General features: G+C 33.7%; 2 protein-coding genes across 5 annotated transcripts in view; both read left to right on the plus strand.

Annotated features, from left to right (window-relative positions):
* LOC148944216 (uncharacterized) overlaps window positions 1–23387 on the plus strand; it is a 190716-nt gene that overhangs the window by 108493 nt on the left and 58836 nt on the right. The gene's annotated exons all lie outside the window — the stretch shown is intronic.
* Window positions 9768–12101, plus strand: LOC148944217 (uncharacterized). Its single transcript, XM_089100560.1, has 2 exons — window positions 9768–11798; window positions 11883–12101. Exons 1-2 carry the CDS (start codon window positions 9768–9770, stop codon window positions 12099–12101), a joined length of 2250 nt encoding a protein of 749 aa, XP_088956686.1.

The following is a 23387-nucleotide window of genomic DNA, read 5'->3' on the forward strand; positions in this document are numbered from 1 at the left end:
TTGTTATTTGTCAAATAATGAATAATACTTAGGCTTACCTTAAAATTTTTCTTTATAGTTTCTTTATTTCTTTTATAATTTCTCATATGTTTTGGAAATAATACCAAAAATCATGACTTCTTATTTTTTTCAATATTTGATATAAAAGAGTGACGTATGGCAAAATGCATGGGAAATATATAATTTGGGTTATATATTTGCTGAATTTTGGATTATCGCCGGCAATCTAGTAGCCTATCAACGGCAATCTAATCCTTTCCGGCCAACGGTCTAGGGCTAACCGGAAAGCAGGTCGTCTTCGGTTGGGGTGGGAGGATGTTGTAAGGAAGGATTTAAGGGAACTGGGAGCTTCCTGGGAGTGTGTAAATATGGAGGCTTCGGATAGATTGGTATAAGAGCTTGCGTATCTATGTTGGCCTCAGGCGGCTTGGTGCTGTGGTGAGTTGTTAGTAGTAGTAGTAGTAGTAGTCTAGCTAGAAGGAATTTCTTTTCTTTTGATAATCTGACAATAGAAATTGAGATACCAAGAAAAAAAAATCGCCCCTTCGATCCATCTTAGGCATGTTCATACGTGAGAAACACAATTTTCTAATATTTATGTTTTTGGTTGTTTCGTAATTATGAAGTTTTTAGGGCATTGCTATATTTTAGTCAGCATTGCCGAGTTAAACCGTGGTAGTAGATAGACAAAAATAAATAGTTAAATTTGGCACTTTTCGTCCGTAAAGATTCAAACATAACTGATGTCTTTATTCCTAAATATAATTAAGCCAGCAAAGGAAAGCCACCCCAGAAAAGCTAAAGGCACGTGGCGCTAACCATGGAAAGAAGGTCCTTCTTTCGATGGTCACTGCCACGTGCCTTTAGCTTTTTCTGCTGACTTTTTACTCACTTTTCTTTTCCTTTTTCTTCTTTTTTTTTAGGTTCAGCACCTGTTAAACATTTTCTAGTTTTTTAAAGAGGTGTGTGGTTGTAGAAGTTTCCACGAATTTAATCTAAAGAATCATATTTTGTTTTCACTAAAGCCCGGTGCCCACTGAAAGCGAATTCGCTGACGCTAGACGAATTCGAGGTCGTCAGGCAAATTTTTTCAGCGTCGCACGTCCGGAATTTTTCTGTTCGCACCTTTCAACTCCGAGTCGAATTTTATTCGCACGATAGATATTCGCAAGACGAAATACAGTAAACTTCTAAAAACAAGAAAATGAACAAGGAAACTTTCTTGATCGTTTCAGCTTACCTCTCCGACGTCCTAAAGACGAAAGCAGTAACAATCCACAAATCTTTTGTTTTTGTCTTTTAGAAATCATATTTGAAATTTTGCATTCTGTGAGGCATGCCTTTTGAATTCACTGTCGTGATGCCAACTCACAAATTGGTCAGCGAAAAAAATTCGCTTTCTGTGGGCACCGAGCTTAAGAGTCTCGGTCGTGAAGCGAAAATCCCTTTTGTATCTTGATAAAAACAATTTGGAAATTTTTATTGCATTTATATAACAGCTTTTAGTACACAAGTTTGTTTTTGGTTTGTATTCATCATGGGCGCCCATAAGCTGAATTTTAGGCGGTGGGGGCTTACCTGGTCCAGTCGGCACTTCCAATGCTGTATAATAGAGATCTTAAAACAAAAATATGAAAACATACTGTAGAGTCATTCAGCCGGGGGGGGGGGGGCCGGCTGGTGCCCCGTCCCCCCGTATGGGCGCCCATGGTATTCATACATTTATGTCAGGAATAATCTAATATAAGAGTATCTAACCCTTTTTATTTTTTAGATTTAATAAAACAAGTAAGTTCATTTCCCTCAAACACAGTTGTCATCAGGTTTTCTTGGATTGTGTTAGTCAAATGGTTGAAAGGATTAGTCTAAAAGGGCAAACTTTTGCTTTTTTTTCAAAAATTTGCGCTACTTTTAGCTTAATTTTTTTTTAATGTAGTCTGGAACTTAATCCAATCTGGCAACGCTGTTCCAACGAAAATGCAATTTAGATTTTTTTTTTATTATATTTACCGAGATTATTGTCTATTGCAAAATTGCTTTACTCAAGAATATATCACATTAAATCAGGAATTAATCCGATTTTGAAATAATGTATAGGTAATGTTTTATTTCCCAACAAGAGAATTGTAGTAAAACCGATTTTTTTTTTTTATAACTTTTTATTGAGTTGGCAATTCGTTAATTTGAAAAACACATAGATAGAGGAATTACAAGATAGCTTTATGCAAAAAAAGTAAAAAGATAAATCAAGCATGTATGTATGTATGTATGTATGTATGTATTCCCCAAAAAAAGCCATCGGGCCATAGGAAAAAAACTAAACAAAAACATAACAAAACCAACAAAAAAACACAAATAAATTAAAAAAAAGCCAAATAAATTAAAAAGAAAAAATGTACTTATATATAAATGTTCACGAAAATATTTATAAAGGGATATATCTTTCACGATGTATCAGCCCTTCATCAGTATACTTAGACAAATTCCTCAATGTCATTTTAACTTGTAATCCTACAATCCCTACGACCCACCTTCTTTTTACCAGCACTAACTAAAAACACGCATTTCTTAGTCCTGCTAATTGCATACAATTCTCCAATAAATGAAACATATCCTCATCATCTTCCCCACTCATCGGAAAAGGGACTGGGTTAACACTATGACCCCTAAATTTCTTCTCCCTTTCCCCAATATCAATCGACCCTCCCCTTAAATCCGAAATCCATTTAAAAAGATAAATCAAGCATGTGTTTGGTGATTAAACAGGGCTGCACTTGTTTTCATTTCCTTCTTTTCAATTGTCTGAAAAATAATTAAATAAATTTAGTGTAATTTTGATTAATATTTTTGTTGAGGAGATAGAGCTTCTCTTTTGTAAGAAATACCCCACTTTCAAGTTTTACACTTTAGCCTTTTTCTAGCCTTTGTCCATTCTCTTGGTTGAAAAAATATTCTGCATAAACTCTCTTGTTTCCAGCTTGATTAGATTAGCTTAGTTTTTAGTGAACTGGGAAAAGTTTATATACAAAAGATCGTGCATCAAAAATGAACAAGAAATTTAATGTGGTTGATTGACCCCCCCCCCCTAATTGACGTCATTAAAAAATTGATTAATAATTTGCTCAGCATAACCTCTAACCTTCGGCAAAGCGATTTAAGTTTTTGTTGGTCATCTCCAATTTAATTTTGCAAACGTTTCTGGATGTAGCTTTATTTGATTTTAGGGAATTACTGGCTGTAACTTTGGTGGCAATGGTAGGGACCGGACAAAATACTGCCTTGAAAGACCTAGTGATCTTGTACATTCTAATAAAAATTTGTTAGAGTTCTAATAAAAATTTGTTAATTTGTTGAGAGTCTGTCTGAAACGCCCCACTGACCTTAACACGTGGTGAATAATTTCACCAAAGTTTTAATTATAATCAAATATTTTAATTCTTAAACGGCTAAGCTTAAAAGCAGGGTAGCCTACTATCAATCAATTTACAACTATTGATGTATACAATTTAACAGCAAGAAATCGGGTTTTAGGAGGTCGGTACTCCACATCTCATCTTGGCTAGGCCGGGGCGTGATTTGAAAAACGGTCAGGAATCAAATACAAAAATAAATTTTTTCAACTAAAAATAAGGAGCAACATTAACACTTAAAACGAACAGAAGTTATTCAGTAGTTGAGGGGGGCTGCCCCCCTCCTCAGCTCCTCGCTCTTAACGACAAAGCTTGACTTTTTGTCGAATTTTTTTTGAAAACAATTGCTGAAACACAAGGACCGTTGAACTGGGATAAGAAAGTTTTAAAAGCACTAAAAAACTATAGCATAAGAAGGGGCGGGTTGAGGAGGTGACAGTCCACTCTTATACGTAGTAATTTCTGTTTATTTTAAGCTTTAATGTTGCTCCTGACTTTCAGTTGAAAAAGCTTTTTTTGTATTTAATCATATCTGTATTTTAAATTATTTGTAGATATTAAATCGGTAAAATTCTACTTTAGTTACTTTTACCTATCTTGGAAAGGGGTGAGGTTAGGAAAATGAAACTTTCAGGGATGGGTCTACAGGCTAAAATATGTCCTCGGAAGGTATTTTGAAGTACTTATCTCCTCTCCTTCTCCCACTAGAGGATCCTGAAATTTGCCTACATGACAGGTCTATACCTATTGAAATTTTGACAAAACGACATTTTACCTTAATTTTCAGTTATAAGATTCTTTTTCTCTGGCTTTAGTTCTGAAAATGCAATTCCTGTTATTTGAGTAGTATTTTAAGCCATATCAATGTTAATTTTCAAAATTTAAGAAATGTCTTTGCATATCTTTAAAACTCTATAAATCAGGATTGAACAAAGTTGTGAGGCTGAAAACAATTTTGTTGGACTTCATTTTAAGTAGAATATCTATTTTACAAGGTTTCACATTTATACAAAGATTTTTAAAGGTCATCAAAGGTCAGGACCCTCTAGAGCAAGGAGTGGAGGTAGGTACTTCAAAATACCTTCCCGGGACATACTTTAGCCTTTAGATCTATCCCTGAAAGTTTCATTTTCCTAACCAAACTCCTTTCCAAGATAGCCAAAAGTAGCTAAAGTAGAATTTTACCATTAAATCTATCAGTTAATGTTTACTTATTTCAGTAGTTTTAAAGTGTATTATACATGCCAACTCTTTAAATAAACAAAAATTTTTAGAACTGCTTACATCACCAAAGCATCAGAGCTGACATTGCCAGTGGCGTCAATTCATGTAAATTTAGGATGGGGGGGGGTGCAACATCTATTTTTCAAAATCTATTGGTTTGGCAAGTATGTTGTTTTTTAATTAAAAAAAATAAAAAATCTTCTTCAATAAAAACCCCCCCCCCCCCCCCCCCCCCGAAAAAAAAGAAGGGATTTTCTAAAATCTAGGAGGCGGCAAAGATTTCTCAAGCTCACTTTCTGAAGTGTCTTTTGCATATCGGCTAATAAACTATATTTCTTCTCTGGAACACGTCTAGGGGGTGGGCGGTTCAGTTACTACCTGAAATCCTGTTATGGCCTTTCTTTTTCAAGTAGGCCTACCAAAATATCGTTTCTTTTGACAATCTGATCGCTCATAGCTGGATTGTAACCCGCAATCCAGATTCTGAGAAATATTGCTTGGTCCTCAATTTATCAATGATCGCATTCAAACTGCAGGGCGGATCTTTCATTTTCATAATCAAACAGTTCGTTAAGTAAGGAGCGACCCGGCTCAATACTAACCGAAAATCTATTTGATACCAATAGATACATCAAAAAAATCAAATTTTTATGCTGATTTTAAATATGCAAGTTTCATCAAGTTTAATCTTACCCATCGAAAGTTACGTGCCTGAGAAAATTTACCTTATTTTCAAAAAAAGGGGGAAACAACCCCTAAAAGTCGTAGAACTTGAATGAAAATCACACCATCAGATTCAGCGTATCAGAGAACCCTGTTATAGAAGTTTCAAGCTCCTATCTGTACTATTGGACCTTTCAACTATGCTGAACAAAATGGCTATTTCAAAATTTTATCAGTTGACTTTGGGTAAAGGGGGGAATAGGAGGGGAGCTAGTTTCCCTCCAGTCTTTTCGGTTACAAAAAGGACAGTGGAAATTTGTATTTTTTGCCAGAAAAAAGATCACGGATGCGTGTTTATTTTTTTTTTTTTTTTCCCAGGGGGGATCGTATCAGTCGAATAGTCCTAGAATATCGTGAGAGGGCTCATTCGAACGGAAATTAAAAGTTCTAGTGCCCTTTTTAAGTGACCAAAAAAATTGGAGGGCGACTTGGCCCCCTCCCACCCTCATTTTTCTCCCGAAGTCATCCAATCAAAGTTTTGAGATATCCATTTTGTTCATCATAGTCGAAAATCATCATAGTTCATCATATGTCTTTGAGGATAAGTTAATGCCCCATAGTTCCCCGGGGAAGGGCTGCAAGTTATTAACTTTGCCCATTGTTTACATATAGTATTGGTTAATGGGAAGTATACAGACGATTTCAGGAGGGATTTTTTTCTGGGGGGGGGGGGGTCGGAGGAGGGGGGTTACGGGGGAGGATGTTTCCTTGGGGGAAGGGACATTTCTATGAAGGGGGGTGCCGGATTTCCCAGCATTATTTAAAAAACAATCAGAAAAAAACAAGTTTTTCAACTGAAAGTAAGGAGTAACATTAAAACTTAAAACGAACAGAAATTATTACGTATATGAGGGGGTTCGCCCCCTAGTCAATACCTCGCTCTTTACGCTAAAAAAGTTTTAGTACTTTCAAAAGAGCTGTTTTATAATTAACCAGCCTTTGTGATTCAGGGGTTTGTAAATTCAAACAAAATTTGATCTTTAGCGTAAAGAGTGAGGTATTGACCAGGGAGGCGAACTCCCAAATGTACGTAATAAAAACATACGAATATAGAAGTTCGTTAAAGTAGTTAATTCGTAAGTTACGTCAGAACAAAATTTCGAGAAAGCCATTTAGCCATTCCGTTTTAATTATTCATGTACGGTGAGCCAAAATCGAAGCTGCATTAATCCAAAAACGTTCAGAAATTAATTAAAAAAAAACAAGTTTTTTTTAACTGAAAGTAAGAAGCGACATTAAAACTTAAAACGAACAGAAATTATTCCGTATATGAAAGGGGCGGTCCCCTCCTCAACGCCTCGCTCTTTACGCTAAAGTTTGACTCTTTCTCACAACTCTATATTTTTAAACAAAAAAGACCTTAGTGTAATGAGTGAGGCATTGATTTGGGGACAGCCCATTTCATATACGGAATAATTTCTGTTTTGTTTAAGTTTTAATGTTGCTCATTACTTTCAGGTAAAAAAAAACTTGTTTTTTTTATTTAATTTTACACGAGAACGAAAATAGGTTTTAAGCAGAAGACTTCTTCAAATTTATATTTTTAACGACCTCAAAAATCTGATTTTTTTTTTTTTTACTTAACTTATTTCTTGATAAGAACAAATCTATAAAATTACAGTAAGTGGATGAATAATGTGGTTTTATTGACGAATATAGTACGTAAAAATTATAATACGTAGCCTCTAAGATAGAGGTGCTGATACATATCTTTCCCCTGCTGTGACCCGTCTACCTAACCTTCTATGAAATAAAAAAATGACCTTCTGGGAGGGAGGGGGGAAGGTGTTCGGTTTTGGCACTGATGTATATTTAGGCGACTGGTCTCTGTAGGTGTCATTTGTAGATTCAATTAAGTCCAGAAAGAAAATTCCTTTTTGCAAACTACCATCCTTGTTTTCCCTTTTGTGGGTTTAAGTAGAATCAAGGTAGTCTTTGTGTGAAAGTTTTCTTTTGCATTTGGTACTTCACATTCGCAAAATTTTTCTGTAATGTGTGCTATCATGTGTAGAGCCAAGTTAAACTTTCGAAGATTTGTTTCTATGCTTCATATTCACTTGGGTACGGTATTCACCATTTCGAGTTCACCACCATATGCAGATGCATGTAAAGAGTAAGGTCGTATCCAGGGGGCTCAGGAGTCTAACCCCCCCCCCTCAGAATGATTGTTTGTAATAAAAATGCAAATAAACAAATTTTTGATGCGTTGTAAAAAAGTTATTGAAGGCCTACCCCCCCCCCCCACCCCTCGAACAAAAATCCTGGATTTGGCATTGGTACAGAGTCAAAGCAGACTTTTATTTTTTTATACATACTCCACGTTTAGATTTACATTATTTGATCAAACAGTTCGTGGTAACGAACTGTAAGAAAGGAGCGACCCGGCTCAATAGTAGCCTAACCGAAACTGTAAAAAACGGAATTTTGATACCAATAGATGTATCAAAAGAATCGAATTTTTATGCTGATTTCAAATTTACAAGTTTAATTAAGTTTAGTCTCAACCATCAAATGTTACGAGCCTGAGAAAATTTGCCTCGTTTTCTAAAAAGTGGAGAAACACCCCCTAAAAGTCATAGAATTTTAATGAAAATCACACCATCAGATTCAACGTATCAGAGAACCCTATTTTATAGCATTCAAGATTCTATCTGCCAAAATGTGGATTTTTTTTTTGCCTGAAGAAAGATCACGGATGCTTGATCTGGATGCGTTTTTTTTTTTTTTTTTTTTTTTTTTTTTTTTTTTTTCAGGAGTGATTTTAACGACCCAGTGACCCTATAGTATCATGAGAGGACTTATTCGAACGGAAATTAGAAGATCTAGCACCTTTTTTAAGTGACCAAAAAGATTGGAGGGTGACTAGGCCCTTTCCCCCCAAAATCATCCGATTAAAATTTTAAGATAGCCATTTGTTCATCATAGTTGAAAGAACCAATAACTATGCATTTGGATATAACATGAACCCCCACAGCCCAAGGGAAAGGTCTATAGGTAATAAAAATTGCCCAATGTGTACGTATAGTATTTGTTATTGGGAAGAATGCATACACTTTAGGGTGGGAAGACGAATTTTCTGCTTTTTTTTCACTGGGGAACTTTCCATGGGGAGGGAAGTTTCCAGGGGGTGAACTTGTCAAAGGTAATTATACACTGGGAAAATTTGCCAGAATTCCTATGCAAAATTCTTTTCATAATTGTTGCGTTCTCTTTTCTGTCTCAGTGTTACGCGTGGAGTTGTTAAGGATAATGTCCTGGGTAAATCTTCACTGGGATTGAGTTGTCTAGAGCAGTGGTTCTCAAACTTATTTAGACGCTTTAGGCTACCCCTTTTTACACACAAAACATTTTAGGTACCCCTTCTCAGTTACCGGTAATAAGTAAACTATAGCTAAAATATAAAAAAAATTGCCAGTCCTAGAGCTAAAGGGTTGTTTTGATTTTTGTTGGCCGGCCACGTACCCCCTAAAAATTTGCGTGTACCCCCAAGGGGTGCGCATACCACAGTTTAAGAACCACTGATCTAGAGGATATATCCATGGGGAGGGTATGTCTCCGTGGAGGTAGGGTCAGATTTCCTGGGATTATTTAAAAAATGATCAGATACTAAATATATAAAAAACAAGGTTTTCAACTGAAAGTAAGGAGCAACAATAAAACTTAAAACGAACAGAAATTATTACGTATATGAAGGGGGTTGCCTCCTCCTCAAAACCTCGCTCTTTACGCTAAAGTTCGAATTTTTAAGAACAACTCCTGAAACATAAGGGTCGTTTAATTGGAACAATAAAGAGCTTTCTTTCAAAAGTACTAAAAACTTTAGCGTAAAGACTGAGGTGCTGAGGAGAGGCAACCCCCTTCATATACTTAATAATTTTCTGTTGTTATGGATACTTCACATGTGTATGGTTTTCCAATGTTATGAGTTCTTCTATGCATAGTCAAATGTGGTTTTCGAAAAAAACAATTTTTTGAAGAGTCAAATGAGTCTTTTGAACAAATTTTTCTGTGCATATTTCACGTTTGTATATTTTTTCACCATCAAGGGTTCTCATAAACACAGAGAAAGTACACACTTAAGAGACATTGCTTACTGCGCTTACTGCATGTTTGACCTCCAAATGACGCCATTTCCTTCTTCTTCTTTAAGAGGCCCATCAGTTGGCCAACATCTAGCGCTTGGCCTCCAAATTACGTCATTTCCTTCTTTTTTTAATCGAAATTTGGTGATGCTTTTTACTAGCTTAGCAAATGCAAAAAAATGAACGTGAAAAAATGTATATGGATAGATACTTCTTACAAACGAACTGAATTTTTGGTATTATTTTGTTTGATTTGAATTTAATAGGTCTGTAGCGTTTCAGTTTGAGTATCTTTAACTTTCGCAAAACACTCCATGATCACCCTGTAATGTGTAACTGTGAAAAATTACCAATTGCTGAATCAGAAAGTTTATCTTCATTGTGTCAGACTTTCCACGTTGTACAGCAAAAACTGGCGAACAAAGACCCGATATTACCACTAGAAAAATTGTCAAGCAAAGCTATAGAAGAATTGGTAGCTTTGGTTTGGCGATGTTGCTCTTGTAAAAAAATTGAGAGCTCATTTTTAATGTTGGATCTTCATAAAAGAATTGAACATGAGAAACTGCCGCCTACTGAGTGTGGTACTTGCCCTGCAGTTCTTAGTGACTGCTCTGAATTGGTAATACACTTCATCGAACATAAGCTAGGAAAGAATAGACGATGTCCAATATGTTTGAGTGAAAGAATCAATGATATAAAAGAGCATTTATCTTCGGAGTGTCATGTGTCCCAGAACAGATTGGAATTCCAGCCGCAAAGGAGTCCATCGCTATTTCAGACTGTAAGGCAACCAGAATCACCTCTAAATTCAGTGGATTGTGAAATGACAAGCAAAGATGAACAGATAATGCCTTTACAACTTGATATGATGAGCAAGGTGAACAAAAATCTCAACATATCTGAAATATGCGGTTTGAATGATCCTTGTGAATCATATTTGAATACAACTGATACTGTTCACAATGCTGAAAAATTGTGCTGTAAAATTTGTAAGAAGATATTATCTTGCAAGACTAAATTGACTCGGCATATAAGAACTCATAATGGTAAAAGACCTTGCGAATGTGAAGTATGCAAAAGAAAATTTTTATACCAGTCTTCTTTGATACTGCATATGAGATCCCACACTGGTGAAAAACCATACGAATGTGAAGTATGCAAAAAGAAATTTTCTAAAAACACTAGTTTGACTCGGCATATTAGATCCCATACTGGTGAAAAACCATTTGAATGTGAGGTATGTAAAAGGAAATTTTCTCGGAAGTTTCATATGATTATGCATAAAAACATTCACACTGGTGAAAAACCATACGAATGTGAAGTATGCAAAAAGAAATTTTCTTTCAAGACTAATTTGGGTCAGCATATGAAAACCCATAGAGGTGAAAAACTATATGAATGTGAAGAATGCAAAAAGAAATTTATTCGCAAGTCACAATTGACTCTGCATATGAGAACCCATAATGGAGAACAACCTTACGAATGCGAAGTATGCAAAAAGAAATTTTCTGTTAAGAACAGTTTGACTCTGCATTTGAGAACCCATAATGGAGAAAAACCCTATGAGTGTGTAGTATGCAAAAAGAAATTTATTCGCAACTCGCATTTGACTCTGCATATGATAACCCATAATGGAGAAAAACCCTATGAATGTGAAGAGTGCAGAAAGAAATTTATTCGCAAGTCACATCTGACTTTGCATATGAGAACCCATAATGGTGAAAAACCTTACGAATGTGAAGTATGCAAAAAGAAATTTTCTGTTAAGAATAGTTTGACTCTGCATTTGAGAACCCATAATGGTGAAAGACCTTACGAATGTGAAGTATGCGAAAAGAAATTTTCTGTTAAGAATCATTTGACTCTGCATTTGAGAACCCATAATGGTGAAAAACCTTACGAATGTGAAGTATGCAAAAAGAAATTTTCTGTTAAGAATAGTTTGACTCTGCATTTGAGAACCCATAATGGAGAAAAACCCTATGAGTGTGTAGTATGCAAAAAGAAATTTATTCGCAAGTCATATTTGACTCTGCATATGAGAACCCATAATGGTGAAAAACCTTACGAATGTGAAGTATGCAAAAAGAAATTTTCTGTTAAGTATAGTTTGACTCTGCATTTGAGAACCCATAATGGTGAAAAACCTTACGAATGTGAAGTATGCGAAAAGAAATTTTCTGTTAAGAATAACTTGACTCCGCATTTGAGAACCCATAATGGTGAAAAACCTTACGAATGTGAAGTATGCAAAAAGAAATTTTCTTTAAAGACTTATTTGGGTCAGCATATGAAAACCCATAATGGTGAAAAACCTTACGAATGTGAAGTATGCAAAACGAAATTTTCTTTAAAGGCTTATTTGGGTCGGCATATGAAAACCCATAGAGGTGGAAAACCATATGAATGTGAAGAATGCAAAAAGAAATTTATTCGCAAGTCATATTTGACTCTGCATATGAGAACCCATAATGGTGAAAAACCTTACGAATGCGAAGTATGCAAACAGAAATTTTCTATTAAGAATAGTTTGAATCTGCATTTGAGAACCCATAATGGAGAAAAACCTTATGAGTGTGAAGTCTGCAAAAATAAATTTTCTCAGAGAAGTAATCTGACTAAGCATATGAGAACCCACGATGGTGATAAATCTCACTAGTGTGAAGTATGCAAAAAAAAAAAAAAAATACGGATAAGGCTTATTTGACTCGGTTTAAGAAGACCTGCTGTGGGGAAAAGCCATAGGAATGTGAAGCATGTAAAAAGAAATTTTGTCAGAAGACAAATTTGACTTGGCATATGAGAACCCACAATGGGAAAAAGCCATATGAACGTGAGTATGCAAAAAGAAAATTTATCAGAAAGGACATTTCACTGGGTACATAGTCACCCATAGTGGTGAAAACCATGTGTAATATTCTTCGGAGGGGGATTTGACTCGGCATACGATCACCCACAATGATGAAAAAACCGCATGCATGTGAAGTATGTAAAAATAGATTAATTCAGAGTGGAAATTTGACTGCTCATAATGGTGGAACACGCTGATAAACCGTAAAAATGCCAAGACTTTAAAAGTTAATTTTTTTCAAATGACATCTTCGTATGACGAGCTCACTGTCGTCAAAAGCCGTACGAACATAAGTTTCCGAAAATGCATCTTCTTATAAAACTGAATTGACGTTGGATACGAGACCCCACAATGATGAAAAACCTCACAAATGTGAGTAGTAACCGTATACACAGTATCACGAACACATTCACGAATACATTCACAGTAAGCGCCCAATTACTTGAAAGGGGACAAGGAAACTTACGCCTGAGGCATAGATATGTGTGTAAGTTTCGAATGAATTGGGGTTACCAGGGTCATTTGCAAAGAGGTACCGTTTCTATAGAAGGTATAGTAATTTAAAATATCATATGGAATTTGCTTGAAGCTATATACTTTGCGTACGTGCCCGTACCAAACAGGTTGGTTATAATCTGTTCTGCTTCAAGTTTTTTCTGGCACAATTAACTGAATTTCTATTTCATGATAAACAGGTTTTTTTAGGTTACATCCGTGTTGGAAAAACCGGTGTATCTTTTTAGTTTTCTTTACATTACATATTAGTAAGAGAATTGAATTCAAAGAGAATAGTTTTTATTTGCAATGATATTAGTAGAGGAAAAAAATGAGGCGTGCATTTACATTATTGGAGATTAATGATGGAGCTAACAACAGTGACGTAATTACTTCTTTAGTTTACGAGATTTGCGAATTTTTTTTTTGCGAAAAGATATTTTCGAAAATATATTTGCGTAGACGCTTACAAGGGACATTGCTAGAAATTATTCAATAGCTTAATTTAAAATTATCTATATAATGAATTTGTTAATTGAGCTATATTTACCTCTCATTTTTTTTATGTATAATACTTCATTAAATATTGAAAAATTGGTTAGATTGACACAGAAAGGTCTTAACATTTGTAGGAGGGGGTGGGCTTGCAGAGCGGGGTGAGTGGCACGAGGGTTCAGTTAAAGAGGATACAGTTGCACGGAGGGATTTCGGTTATACACGGGTTCAGTTAAAAGGGGGGTTCAGTTGCACGGGGGTATCCCTTTTTTTTTTTCGTAAATCGGGCTCCCTGTTTTCAGAAACGCTTCACTATAAATAAGGCTATTGTATCTTTCTGAACTTTCTGTGCGAGGCAGGGATAACTATTTAGTTTAAATAATTCTAGGAGGAATCGAGTTTTGTGGCTGGTGTGGAAAAATGGTACTTGTTAAATAGTCGGGTAAACATTCGACTATAAATAAGGCTATTGCGTCTTTCTGAACTTTCTGTTGGAGGCGGGGGTAAGTATTTAGTTTAAATAACTCTAGGAGGAATTGAGTTTTGTGGTTGGTGTTGAAAAATGGTAAGTGTTGAATATTTGGGTAAACATACGTTTAAGAAACGCTTAACTATAAAGATGGCTATTGTTTCTGTCTGTAATTTATGTGATATTCAGGGATAACTATATAGTTTAAATAATTCTAGGAGGAATTGAGTGTTGTGGCTGGTGTGGAAAAATGGTACTTGTTAAATATTCGGGTAAACATTCGACTATAAATAAGGCTATTGCGTCTTTCTGATCTTTCTGTTGGAGGCGGGGGTAAGTATTTAGTTTAAATAATTCTAGGAGGAATTGAGTTTTGTGGATGGTGTTGAAAAATTATACGTGTTGAATATTTGGGTAAACATACGGCTAAGAAACGCTTCACTATAAATAAGGCTTTTGTGTCTTTCTGAACTTTCTGTGCGAGGCAGGGATAACTATTTAGTTTAAATAATTCTAGGAGGAATTGAGTTTTGTGGCTGGTGTGGGAAAATGGTACTTGTTAAATAATCGGGTAAACATTCGACTATAAATATGGCTATTGCGTCTTTATGATCTTTCTGTTGGAGGCGGGGGTAAGTATTTAGTTTAAATAATTCTAGTAGGAATTGAGTTTTGTGGATGGTGTTGAAAAATGATACGTGTTGAATATTTGGGTAAACATACGGCTAAGAAACGCTTCACTATAAATAAGGCTATTGTGTCTTTCTGAACTTTCTGTGCGAGGAAGGGATAACTATTTAGTTTAAATAATTCTAGGAGGAATTGAGTTTTGTGGCTGGTGTGGAAAAATGGTACTTGTTAAATATTCGGGTAAACATTCGACTATAACTAAGGCTATTGCGTCTTTCTGAACTTTCTAGTGGAGGCGGGGGTCAGTATTTAGTTTAAATAGTTCTAGGACGAAGTGAGTTGTGAGGATGGTGTTGAACAATGGTAAGTGTTGAATCTTTTGGTAAACATACGGTTAAGAAACGCTTCACTATAAATAAGGCTATTGTGTCTTTCTGAACTTTCTGTGCGAGGCAGGGATAACTATTTAGTTTAAATAGTTCTAGGAGGAATTGAGTTTTGTGGTTGGTGTGGAAAAATGGTACTTGTTAAATATTCGGGTAAACATTCGACTATAAATATGGCTATTGTGTCTTTCTGAACTTTCTGTTGGAGGCAGGGATAACTATTTAGTTTAAATAATTCTAGGAGGAATTGAGTTTTGTGACTGGTGTGGAAAAATGGTACTTGTTAAATATTCGGGTAAACATTCGACTATAAATAAGGCTATTGCGTCTTTCTGATCTTTCTGTTGGAGGCGGGGGTAAGTATTTAGTTTAAATATCTCTAGGAGGAATTGAGTTTTGTGGATGGTGTTGAAAAATGGTAATTTTTGAATATTTTGGTAAACATACGGATAAGAAACGCTTCACTATAAATAAGGATATTGTGTCTTTCTGAACTTTGTGTGCGAGGCAGGGATAAATATTTAGTTTAAATAATTCTAGGAGGAATTGAGTTTTGTGGCTGGTGTGGAAAAATGGTACTTGTTAAATATTCGGGTAAACATTCGACTATAAATAAGGCTATTGCGTCTGTCTGAACTTTCTGTTGGAGGCGGGGTTAAGTATTTAGTTTAAATAATTCTAGGAGGAATTGAGTTTTGTGGTTGGTGTTGAAAAATGGTACGTGGTGAATAGTTGGGTAAACATACGGTTAAGAAACGCTTCACTATAAATACGGCTCTTGTGTCTTTCTGAACTTTCTGTGCGAGGCAGGGATAACTATTTAGTTTAAATATTTCTAGGAGGAATTGAGTTTTGTGGATGGTGTGGAAAAATGGTACGTGTTAAATATTCGGGTAAACATTCGACTATAAATATGGCTCTTGCGTCTTTCTGAACTTTCTCTTGGAGGCGGGGGTAAGTATTTAGTTTAAATAGTTCTAGGAGTAATTGAGTGTTGTGGATTGTGTTGAAATATGGTACGTGTTAATAAACTCTTCACTATAAATAAGGCTATTGTGTCTTTCTGAACTTTCTGTGCGAGGCAAGGATAACTATTTAGTTTAAATAATTCTAGGAGGACTTGAGTTTTGTGGCTGGTGTGGACAAATGGTACTTGTTAAATATTCGGGTAAACATTCGACTATAAATATGGCTATTGCGTTCTTTCGTTGAAATGCAAGAGTTGGAATAGTTCAGTAGTGTTTGATTGTGGTTTACCTTGTCACAGTTACATTTTCTTGATTTTTCAAAGTTCATTTTGAATTTCTTTCCTTGAAAGGAAAGAGATGGAATATTTCAGTAGTGTTTGGTTGTGTTTTACCTTGTCACAGTTACATTTTCTTTATTTTTCAAATTTCAATTTGAATTTCTTTCCTTGAAATGCAAGAGTTGGAATATTTCAGTAGTGTTTGGTTATGGTTTACCTTGTCACAGTTACATTTTCTTGATTTTTCAAAGTTCATTTTGAATTTCTTTCTTTGAAATGCAAGAGTTGGAATATATCAGTAGTGTTTGGTTGTGGTTTACCTTGTCACAGTTACATTTTCTTGATTTTTCAAAGTTCATTTTGAATTTCTTTCGTTGATATGCAAGTTTTGGAATTTTTCAGAAGTGTTTTGATGTTTGTTAACTTTTAAAAATTTCATCTTCCTGATTTTTAATATTTCATTTTTAATTTCTTTCATTTTAATGAAATATTTTTAATATTTCATTAGGGTTTGTTTGTGGTTCAACTTGTCAAAGTTTTATTTTCTTTATTTTTCAAAGTTCATATTTTATTTCTTTCTTTTAATTTAAATTGTTTGAATATTTATGTAGTGTTTGGGTGTTGTCTACCATGTCACAGTTTCATTTTCTTGATTTTTTCAAAGTTCATTTTGAATTTCTTTCGTTGAAATGCAGGAGTTGGAATATTTCAGTAGTGTTTGGTTGTGGTTTACCATGTAACTTTTACATTTTCTTGATTTTTCAAAGTTCATTTTGAATTTCTTTTGTTGAAATGCAAGAGTTTTACTATTTCATTAGTTTTTGTTTATGTTGTACCTTGTCACAGTTATATTCTCTTGATTTTTCAAAGTTCATTTTTTATTTCTTTCGATGTCATGCAAGAGTTGGACTATTTAAGTAGTGTTTGGTTGTGAGTTAAATTGCGCAATTAAATATTCTTTATTTTTCAAATTTCATTTTGAATTTCTTTCGATGAAATGCAAGAGTTGGAATATTTCAGTAGTTTGTTGTGTTTTTTTTCCATGTCACAGTTACATTTTCTTGATTTTTCAAAGTTCATTTTGAATTTCTTTCGTTGAAATGCAAGAGTTGGAATATTTTAGTAGTGTTTGGTTATGGTTTAACTTGTCACAGTTACATTTTCTTGATGTTACATTTTCTTGATTTTTTCAAAGTTAATTTTGAATTTCTTTCGTTGAAATGGAAGAGTTGGAATATTTCAGTAGTGTTTGGTTGTGGTTTACCTTGTCACAGTTACATTTTCTTGATTTTTTAAATGTTCATTTTTATTTTCTTTCGATGAATTGCACGTGTTGGAAGATTTCTGTTTTGTTTGTTTGTTGTGGACCTTGTAACAGTTAAATTTTCTTGATTTTTCAAAGTTCATTTTGAATTTATTTTTTTGAAATTCAAGAGTTTGAATACTTCAGTAGTGTTTGGTTATGTTTTACCTTATCATAGTTACATTTTCTTGATTTTTCAAAGTTCATTTTTAATTTCTTTCGTTGAAATGCAAGAGTTGGAATATTTCAGTAGTGTTTAGATTTGATTAAAATTGCGCAATTAAAGAATATTTATTTTTAATATTTCTTATTTAAATTATTTATTTTAAATTATCGTGTTGTTCTATTTGTGTTTTGTTAGTTTGTTGTTGACCTTTTCACATTTGCATTTTCTTGATTTTTCATAGTTGTTTTTGAATTTGTTTCTTTGTAATTGAAGATTTTGTCTATTTCAGTAGTGTTTGGTTGTGGTTTACCTTGTCACAATTACATTTTCTTGATGTTAAATTTTCTTGATTTTTAAAAGTTCATTTTGAATTTCTTTCGTTGAAATGGAAGAGTTGGAATATTTCAGTATTTTTTGGTTGTTGTTTAACTTGTCTAAGTTACATTTTCTTGATTTTTTCAAAGTTCATTTTGAATTTCTTTCAATGAAATGCAAGAGTTGGAATAGTTCAGTAGTGTTTGGTTGTGGTTTACCTTGACACAGTTACATTTTCTTGATTTTTCAAAGTACATTTAGAATTTCTTTCGATGAAATGAACGAGATGGAATATTTCAGTAGCGTTTGGTTGTGGTTTACCTTGTCACAGTTACATTGTTTTGATTTTTCAAAGTTCATTTTGAATTTCTTTCGCTGAAATGAGAGTTGTAATATTTCAGTAGTGTTTGGTTGTGGTTTACCTTGTCACAGTTACATTGTTTTGATTTTTCAAAGTTCATTTTGAATTTCAGTAGTGTTTGGTTGTGGTTTACCATGTCACAGTTACATTTTCTCGATCTTTCAAAGTTCATTTTGAATTTCTTTCGCTGAAATGCAAGAGTTGGAATATTTCAGTAGTGTTTGGTTGTGGTTTACCTTGTCACAGGTACATTTTCTAGATATTTCAAAGTTCATTTAGAATTTCTTTCTCTGAAATGCAATAGGTGGAATACTTCAGTGTCACAGTTACATTTTCTTGATTTTTCAAAGTTCATTTTGAATTTCTTTCGTTGAAATGCAAGAGTTGGAATATTTCAGTAGTGTTTGGTTGTGTTTTACCTTGTCACAGTTACATTTTCTTGATTTTTCAAAGTTCATTTTGAATTTCTTTCGTTGAAATGCAAGAGTTGGAATATTTCAGTAGTGTTTGGTTGTGGTTTACCTTGTCACAGTTACATTTTCTTGATTTTTCAAAGTTCATTTTGAATTTCTTTCGTTGAAATGCAAGAGTTGGAATATTTCAGTAGTGTTTGGTTATGGTTTACCTTGTCACAGTTACATTTTCTTGATTTTTCAAAGTTCATTTTGAATTTCTTTCGTTGAAATGCAAGAGTTGGAATATTTCAGTAGTGTTTGGTTGTGGTTTACCTTGTCACAGTTACATTTTCTTGATTTTTCAAAGTTCATTTTGAATTTCTTTCATTGAAATGCAAGAGTTGGAATATTTCAGTAGTGTTTGGTTGTGGTTTACCTTGTCAAAGTTACATTTTCTTGATTTTTCAAAGTTCATTTTGAATTTCTTTAGTTGAAAAGCAATATTTGGAATATTTCATTAGTGTTTGCTTGTGTTATAACCTCTAAAAGTTACATTTTCTTGATTTTAAAAAGTTCATTTTGAATTTATTTCCTTGAAATGCAAGAGTTGGAATATTTCAGTAGTGTTTGGTAGTGGTTTACCTTGTCACAGTTACATTTTCTTGATTTTTCAAAGTTCATTTTGAATTTCTTTCGTTGAGATGCAAGAGTTGGAATATTTCAGTAGTGTTTGGTTGTGGTTTACCATGTCACAGTTACATTTTCTTGATTTTTCAAAGTTCATATTGAATTTCTTTCGTTGAAATGAAAGAGTTGGAATATTTCAGGAGTGTTTGCTTGTGGTTTACCCTGTCACAGTTACATTTTCTTGATTTTTCAAAGTTCATTTTGAATCATTCAAGAAAAGTGATTAAACAAGTTTTTAAACTACATGCTATTTGCCTGTCTTTCCTTGGCACCTTTCCAAACGAGTGGGGATTCCCCGCTGGTTCCTACACATTGCAAAAAAAGTGAGCAGTAAGAAAACTCCACATTTTCAACCAGACTGGTTTTTTAGACACCACACCCACAGAGATGACACAAACACATAGAACCGAGACACGCACAGACACGACACACAAACAGAGTCATAGTGAGAGAGATATCCAAAAAGTTGGGTTGACCTAGGTTCACTTAGAGTGGCGCGCCACTCTAAGTGAACCTAGTTCAATCCCAACTTTTTGGATATATCTCTCACTATGACACTGTTTTTGTTTCGTGTCTGTGTGGGTCTCGTTTCTATGTGTGTGTGTGTCATCTCTGTGGGTGTGTTGTCTAAAAAACCAGTCTGGTTGAAAATGTGGAGTTTTCGTACTGCTCACTTTTTGCAATGTGTAGGAACCAGCGGGAATCCCCACTCGTTTGGAAAGGTGCCAAGGAAAGGCATGCAAATAGCATGTAGTTTAAAAACGTGTTTAATCACGTTTCTTGAATGATTCAAAATGAACTTTGAAAAATCAAGAAAATGTAACTGTGACAGGGTAAACCACAAGCAAACACTACTGAAATATTCCAACTCTTGCATTTCAACGAAATAAATTCAAAATGAACTTTTAAAAATCAAGAAAATGTAACTGTGACAATGTAAACCACTACAAAACACTACTGAAATATTCCAACTCTTGCATTTCAACGAAAGAAATTCAAAATGAACTTTGAAAAATCAAGAAAATGTAACTGTAACAAGGTAAACCACAACAAAACACTACTGAAATATTCCAACTCTTGCATTTAAACAAAGGAAATACAAAATGAGTTTAGAAAAATCAATATAATTTAACTGTGACAATGTAAACCACAAGCAAACACTACTGAAATATTCCAACTCTTGCATTTCAACGAAAGAAATTCAAAATTAACTATGAAAATTAAAGAAAATTTAACTGTGACAAGGTAAACCACAACCAAACACTACTGAAATATTCCAACTCTTGCATTTCAATGAAAGAAATTCAAAATGAACTTTGAAAAATCAAGAAAATGTAACTGTGACAAGGTAAACCACAACCAAACACTACTGAAATATTCCAACTCTTGCATTTCAACGAAAGAAATTCAAAATGAACTTTGAAAAATCAAGAAAATGTAACTGTGACAAGGTAAACCATAACCAAACACTACTGAAATATTCCAACTCTTGCATTTCAACGAAAGAAATTCAAAATGAACTTTGAAAAATCAAGAAAATGTAACTGTGACAAGGTAAACCACAACCAAACACTACTGAAATATTCCAACTCTTGCATTTCAACGAAAGAAATTCAAAATGAACTTTGAAAAATCAAGAAAATGTAACTGTGACAAGGTAAAACACAACCAAACACTACTGAAATATTCCAACTCTTGCATTTCAACGAAAGAAATTCAAAATGAACTTTGAAAAATCAAGAAAATGTAACTGTGACACTGAAGTATTCCAACTCTTGCATTTCAGCGAAGAAATTCAAAATGAACTTTGAAAAATCAAGAAAATGTAACTGTGACAAGGTAAACCACAACCAAACACTACTGAAATATTCCAACTCTTGCATTTCATCTAAAGAAATTCAAAATGAACTTTGAAAAATCAAGAAAATGTAACTTTTACATGGTAAACCACAACCAAACACTACTGAAATTCAAAATGAACTTTGAAAAATCAAGAAAATGTAACTGTGACAAGGTAAAACACAACCAAACACTACTGAAATATTCCAACTCTTGCATTTCAGCGAAAGAAATTCAAAATGAACTTTGAAAAATCAAGAAAATGTAACTGTGACAAGGTAAACCACAACCAAACACTACTGAAATATTCCAACTCTTGCATTTCAACGAAAGAAATTCAAAATGAACTTTGAAAAATCAAGAAAATGTAACTGTGACAAGGTAAACCACAACCAAACACTACTTACCTATTCCAACTCTTGCATTTCAGAGAAAGAAATTCAAAATGAACTTTGAAAAAATCAAGAAAATGTAACTGTGACAAGGTAAACCACAACCAAACACTACTGAAATATTCCAACTCTTCCATTTCAACGAAAGAAATTCAAAATGAACTTTGAAAAATCAAGAAAATGTAACATAGAGAAATGTAACTGTGACAAGGTAAACCACAACCAAACACTACTGAAATACTCCAACTCGTGCATTACATCGAAAGAAATTAAAAAATAACATAGAAACATCTAGACAATTACACTTTGACATGTTCACACAAAACAAAACATTACTTAAATATTCCAACTCTTGCATTTCAACGAAAGAAATTCAAAATGAACTTTTAAAAATCAAGAAAATGTAATTGCGCAAGGTAAATCACAACCAAACATTACTGAAATATTCCAACTCTTTCATTTCAACGAAAGAAATTCAAAATGAACTTTGAAAAATCAATAAAATGTAAGTGTGACAATGTAAAACACAACCAAACACTACTTAAATATTAAAACTCTTTAATTTCAACTAAAGAAATTCAAAATGAACATTTAAAAATCAAGAAAATGTAACTGTGACAAGCTAAAACACAACCAAACACTACTGAAATATTCCAACTCTTGCATTTCAACAAAAGAAATTCAAAATGAACTTTGAAAAAATCAAGAAAATGAAACTGTGACAAGGTAAACCACAACCAAACACTACTGAAATATTCAAACTCTTGCATTTCAACTAAATAAATTCAAAATGAAATTTTAAAAATAAAGAAAATATAAGTCTGACAATGTAAACCATAACAAAACACTACTGAAATATTCCAACTCTTGCATTTCAACGAAAGAAATTCAAAATGAACTTTGAAAAATCAAGAAAATGTAACTGTGACAAGGTAAACCACAACCAAACACTACTGAAATATTCCAACTCTTGCATTTCAACGAAAGAAATTCAAAATGAACTTTGAAAAATCAAGAAAATGTAACTGTGACAAGGTAAACCACAACCAAACACTACTGAAATATTCCAACTCTTGCATTTCAACGAAGAAATTCAAAATGAACTTTGAAAAATCAAGAAAATGTAACTGTGACAAGGTAAACCACAACCAAACACTACTGAAATATTCCAACTCTTGCATTTCAACGAAAGAAATTCAAAATGAACTTTGAAAAATCAAGAAAATGTAACTGTGACAAGGTAAACCACAACCAAACACTACTGAAATATTCCAACTCTTGCATTTCAACGAAAGAAATTCAAAATGAACTTTGAAAAATCAAGAAAATGTAACTGTGACAAGGTAAACCACAACCAAACACTACTGAAATATTCCAACTCTTGCATTTCAATGAAAGAAATTCAAAATGAACTTTGAAAAATCAAGAAAATGTAACTGTGACAAGGTAAACCACAACCAAACACTACTGAAATATTCCAACTCTTGCATTTCAACGAAAGAAATTCAAAATGAACTTTGAAAAATCAAGAAAATGTAACTGTGACAAGGTAAACCACAACCAAACACTACTGAAATATTCCAACTCTTGCATTTCAGCGAAAGAAATTCAAAATGAACTTTGAAAAATCAAGAAAATGTAACTGTGACAAGGTAAACCATAGCAAAACACTACTGAAATATTCCAACTCGTACATATCAGCTAAATAAATACAAAATGAAAAAAGATATAACTCTATAAATTATCTTACCCCTGGACTTAAAAAAAAAACCACAACTTAAATTTAAAAAATCTTTCAATTCAACGAAAGAAATTAAAAATGAACTTTGAAAAATCAAGAAAATGTAACTGTGACAAGGTAAACCACAACCAAACACTACTGAAATATTCCAACTCTTGCATTTCAACGAAAGAA

Source organism: Artemia sp. Qi Xiang Cuo, chromosome 14 (assembly GCF_049724085.1).
Source record: "Artemia sp. Qi Xiang Cuo chromosome 14, ASM4972408v1, whole genome shotgun sequence".
NCBI classification, from domain to species: Eukaryota; Metazoa; Arthropoda; class Branchiopoda; order Anostraca; family Artemiidae; genus Artemia; species Artemia sp. Qi Xiang Cuo.

Coding starts and splice junctions, on each gene's coding strand:
- LOC148944217 (XM_089100560.1), top strand. CDS start 9,768: ATGTGTAACTGTGAAAAATTACCAATTGCTGAATCAGAAAGTTTATCT. Junction 11,799..11,882: donor AAACGAAATTTTCTTTAAAG/GCTTATTTGGGT, acceptor TTTATTCGCAAG/TCATATTTGACTCTGCATAT.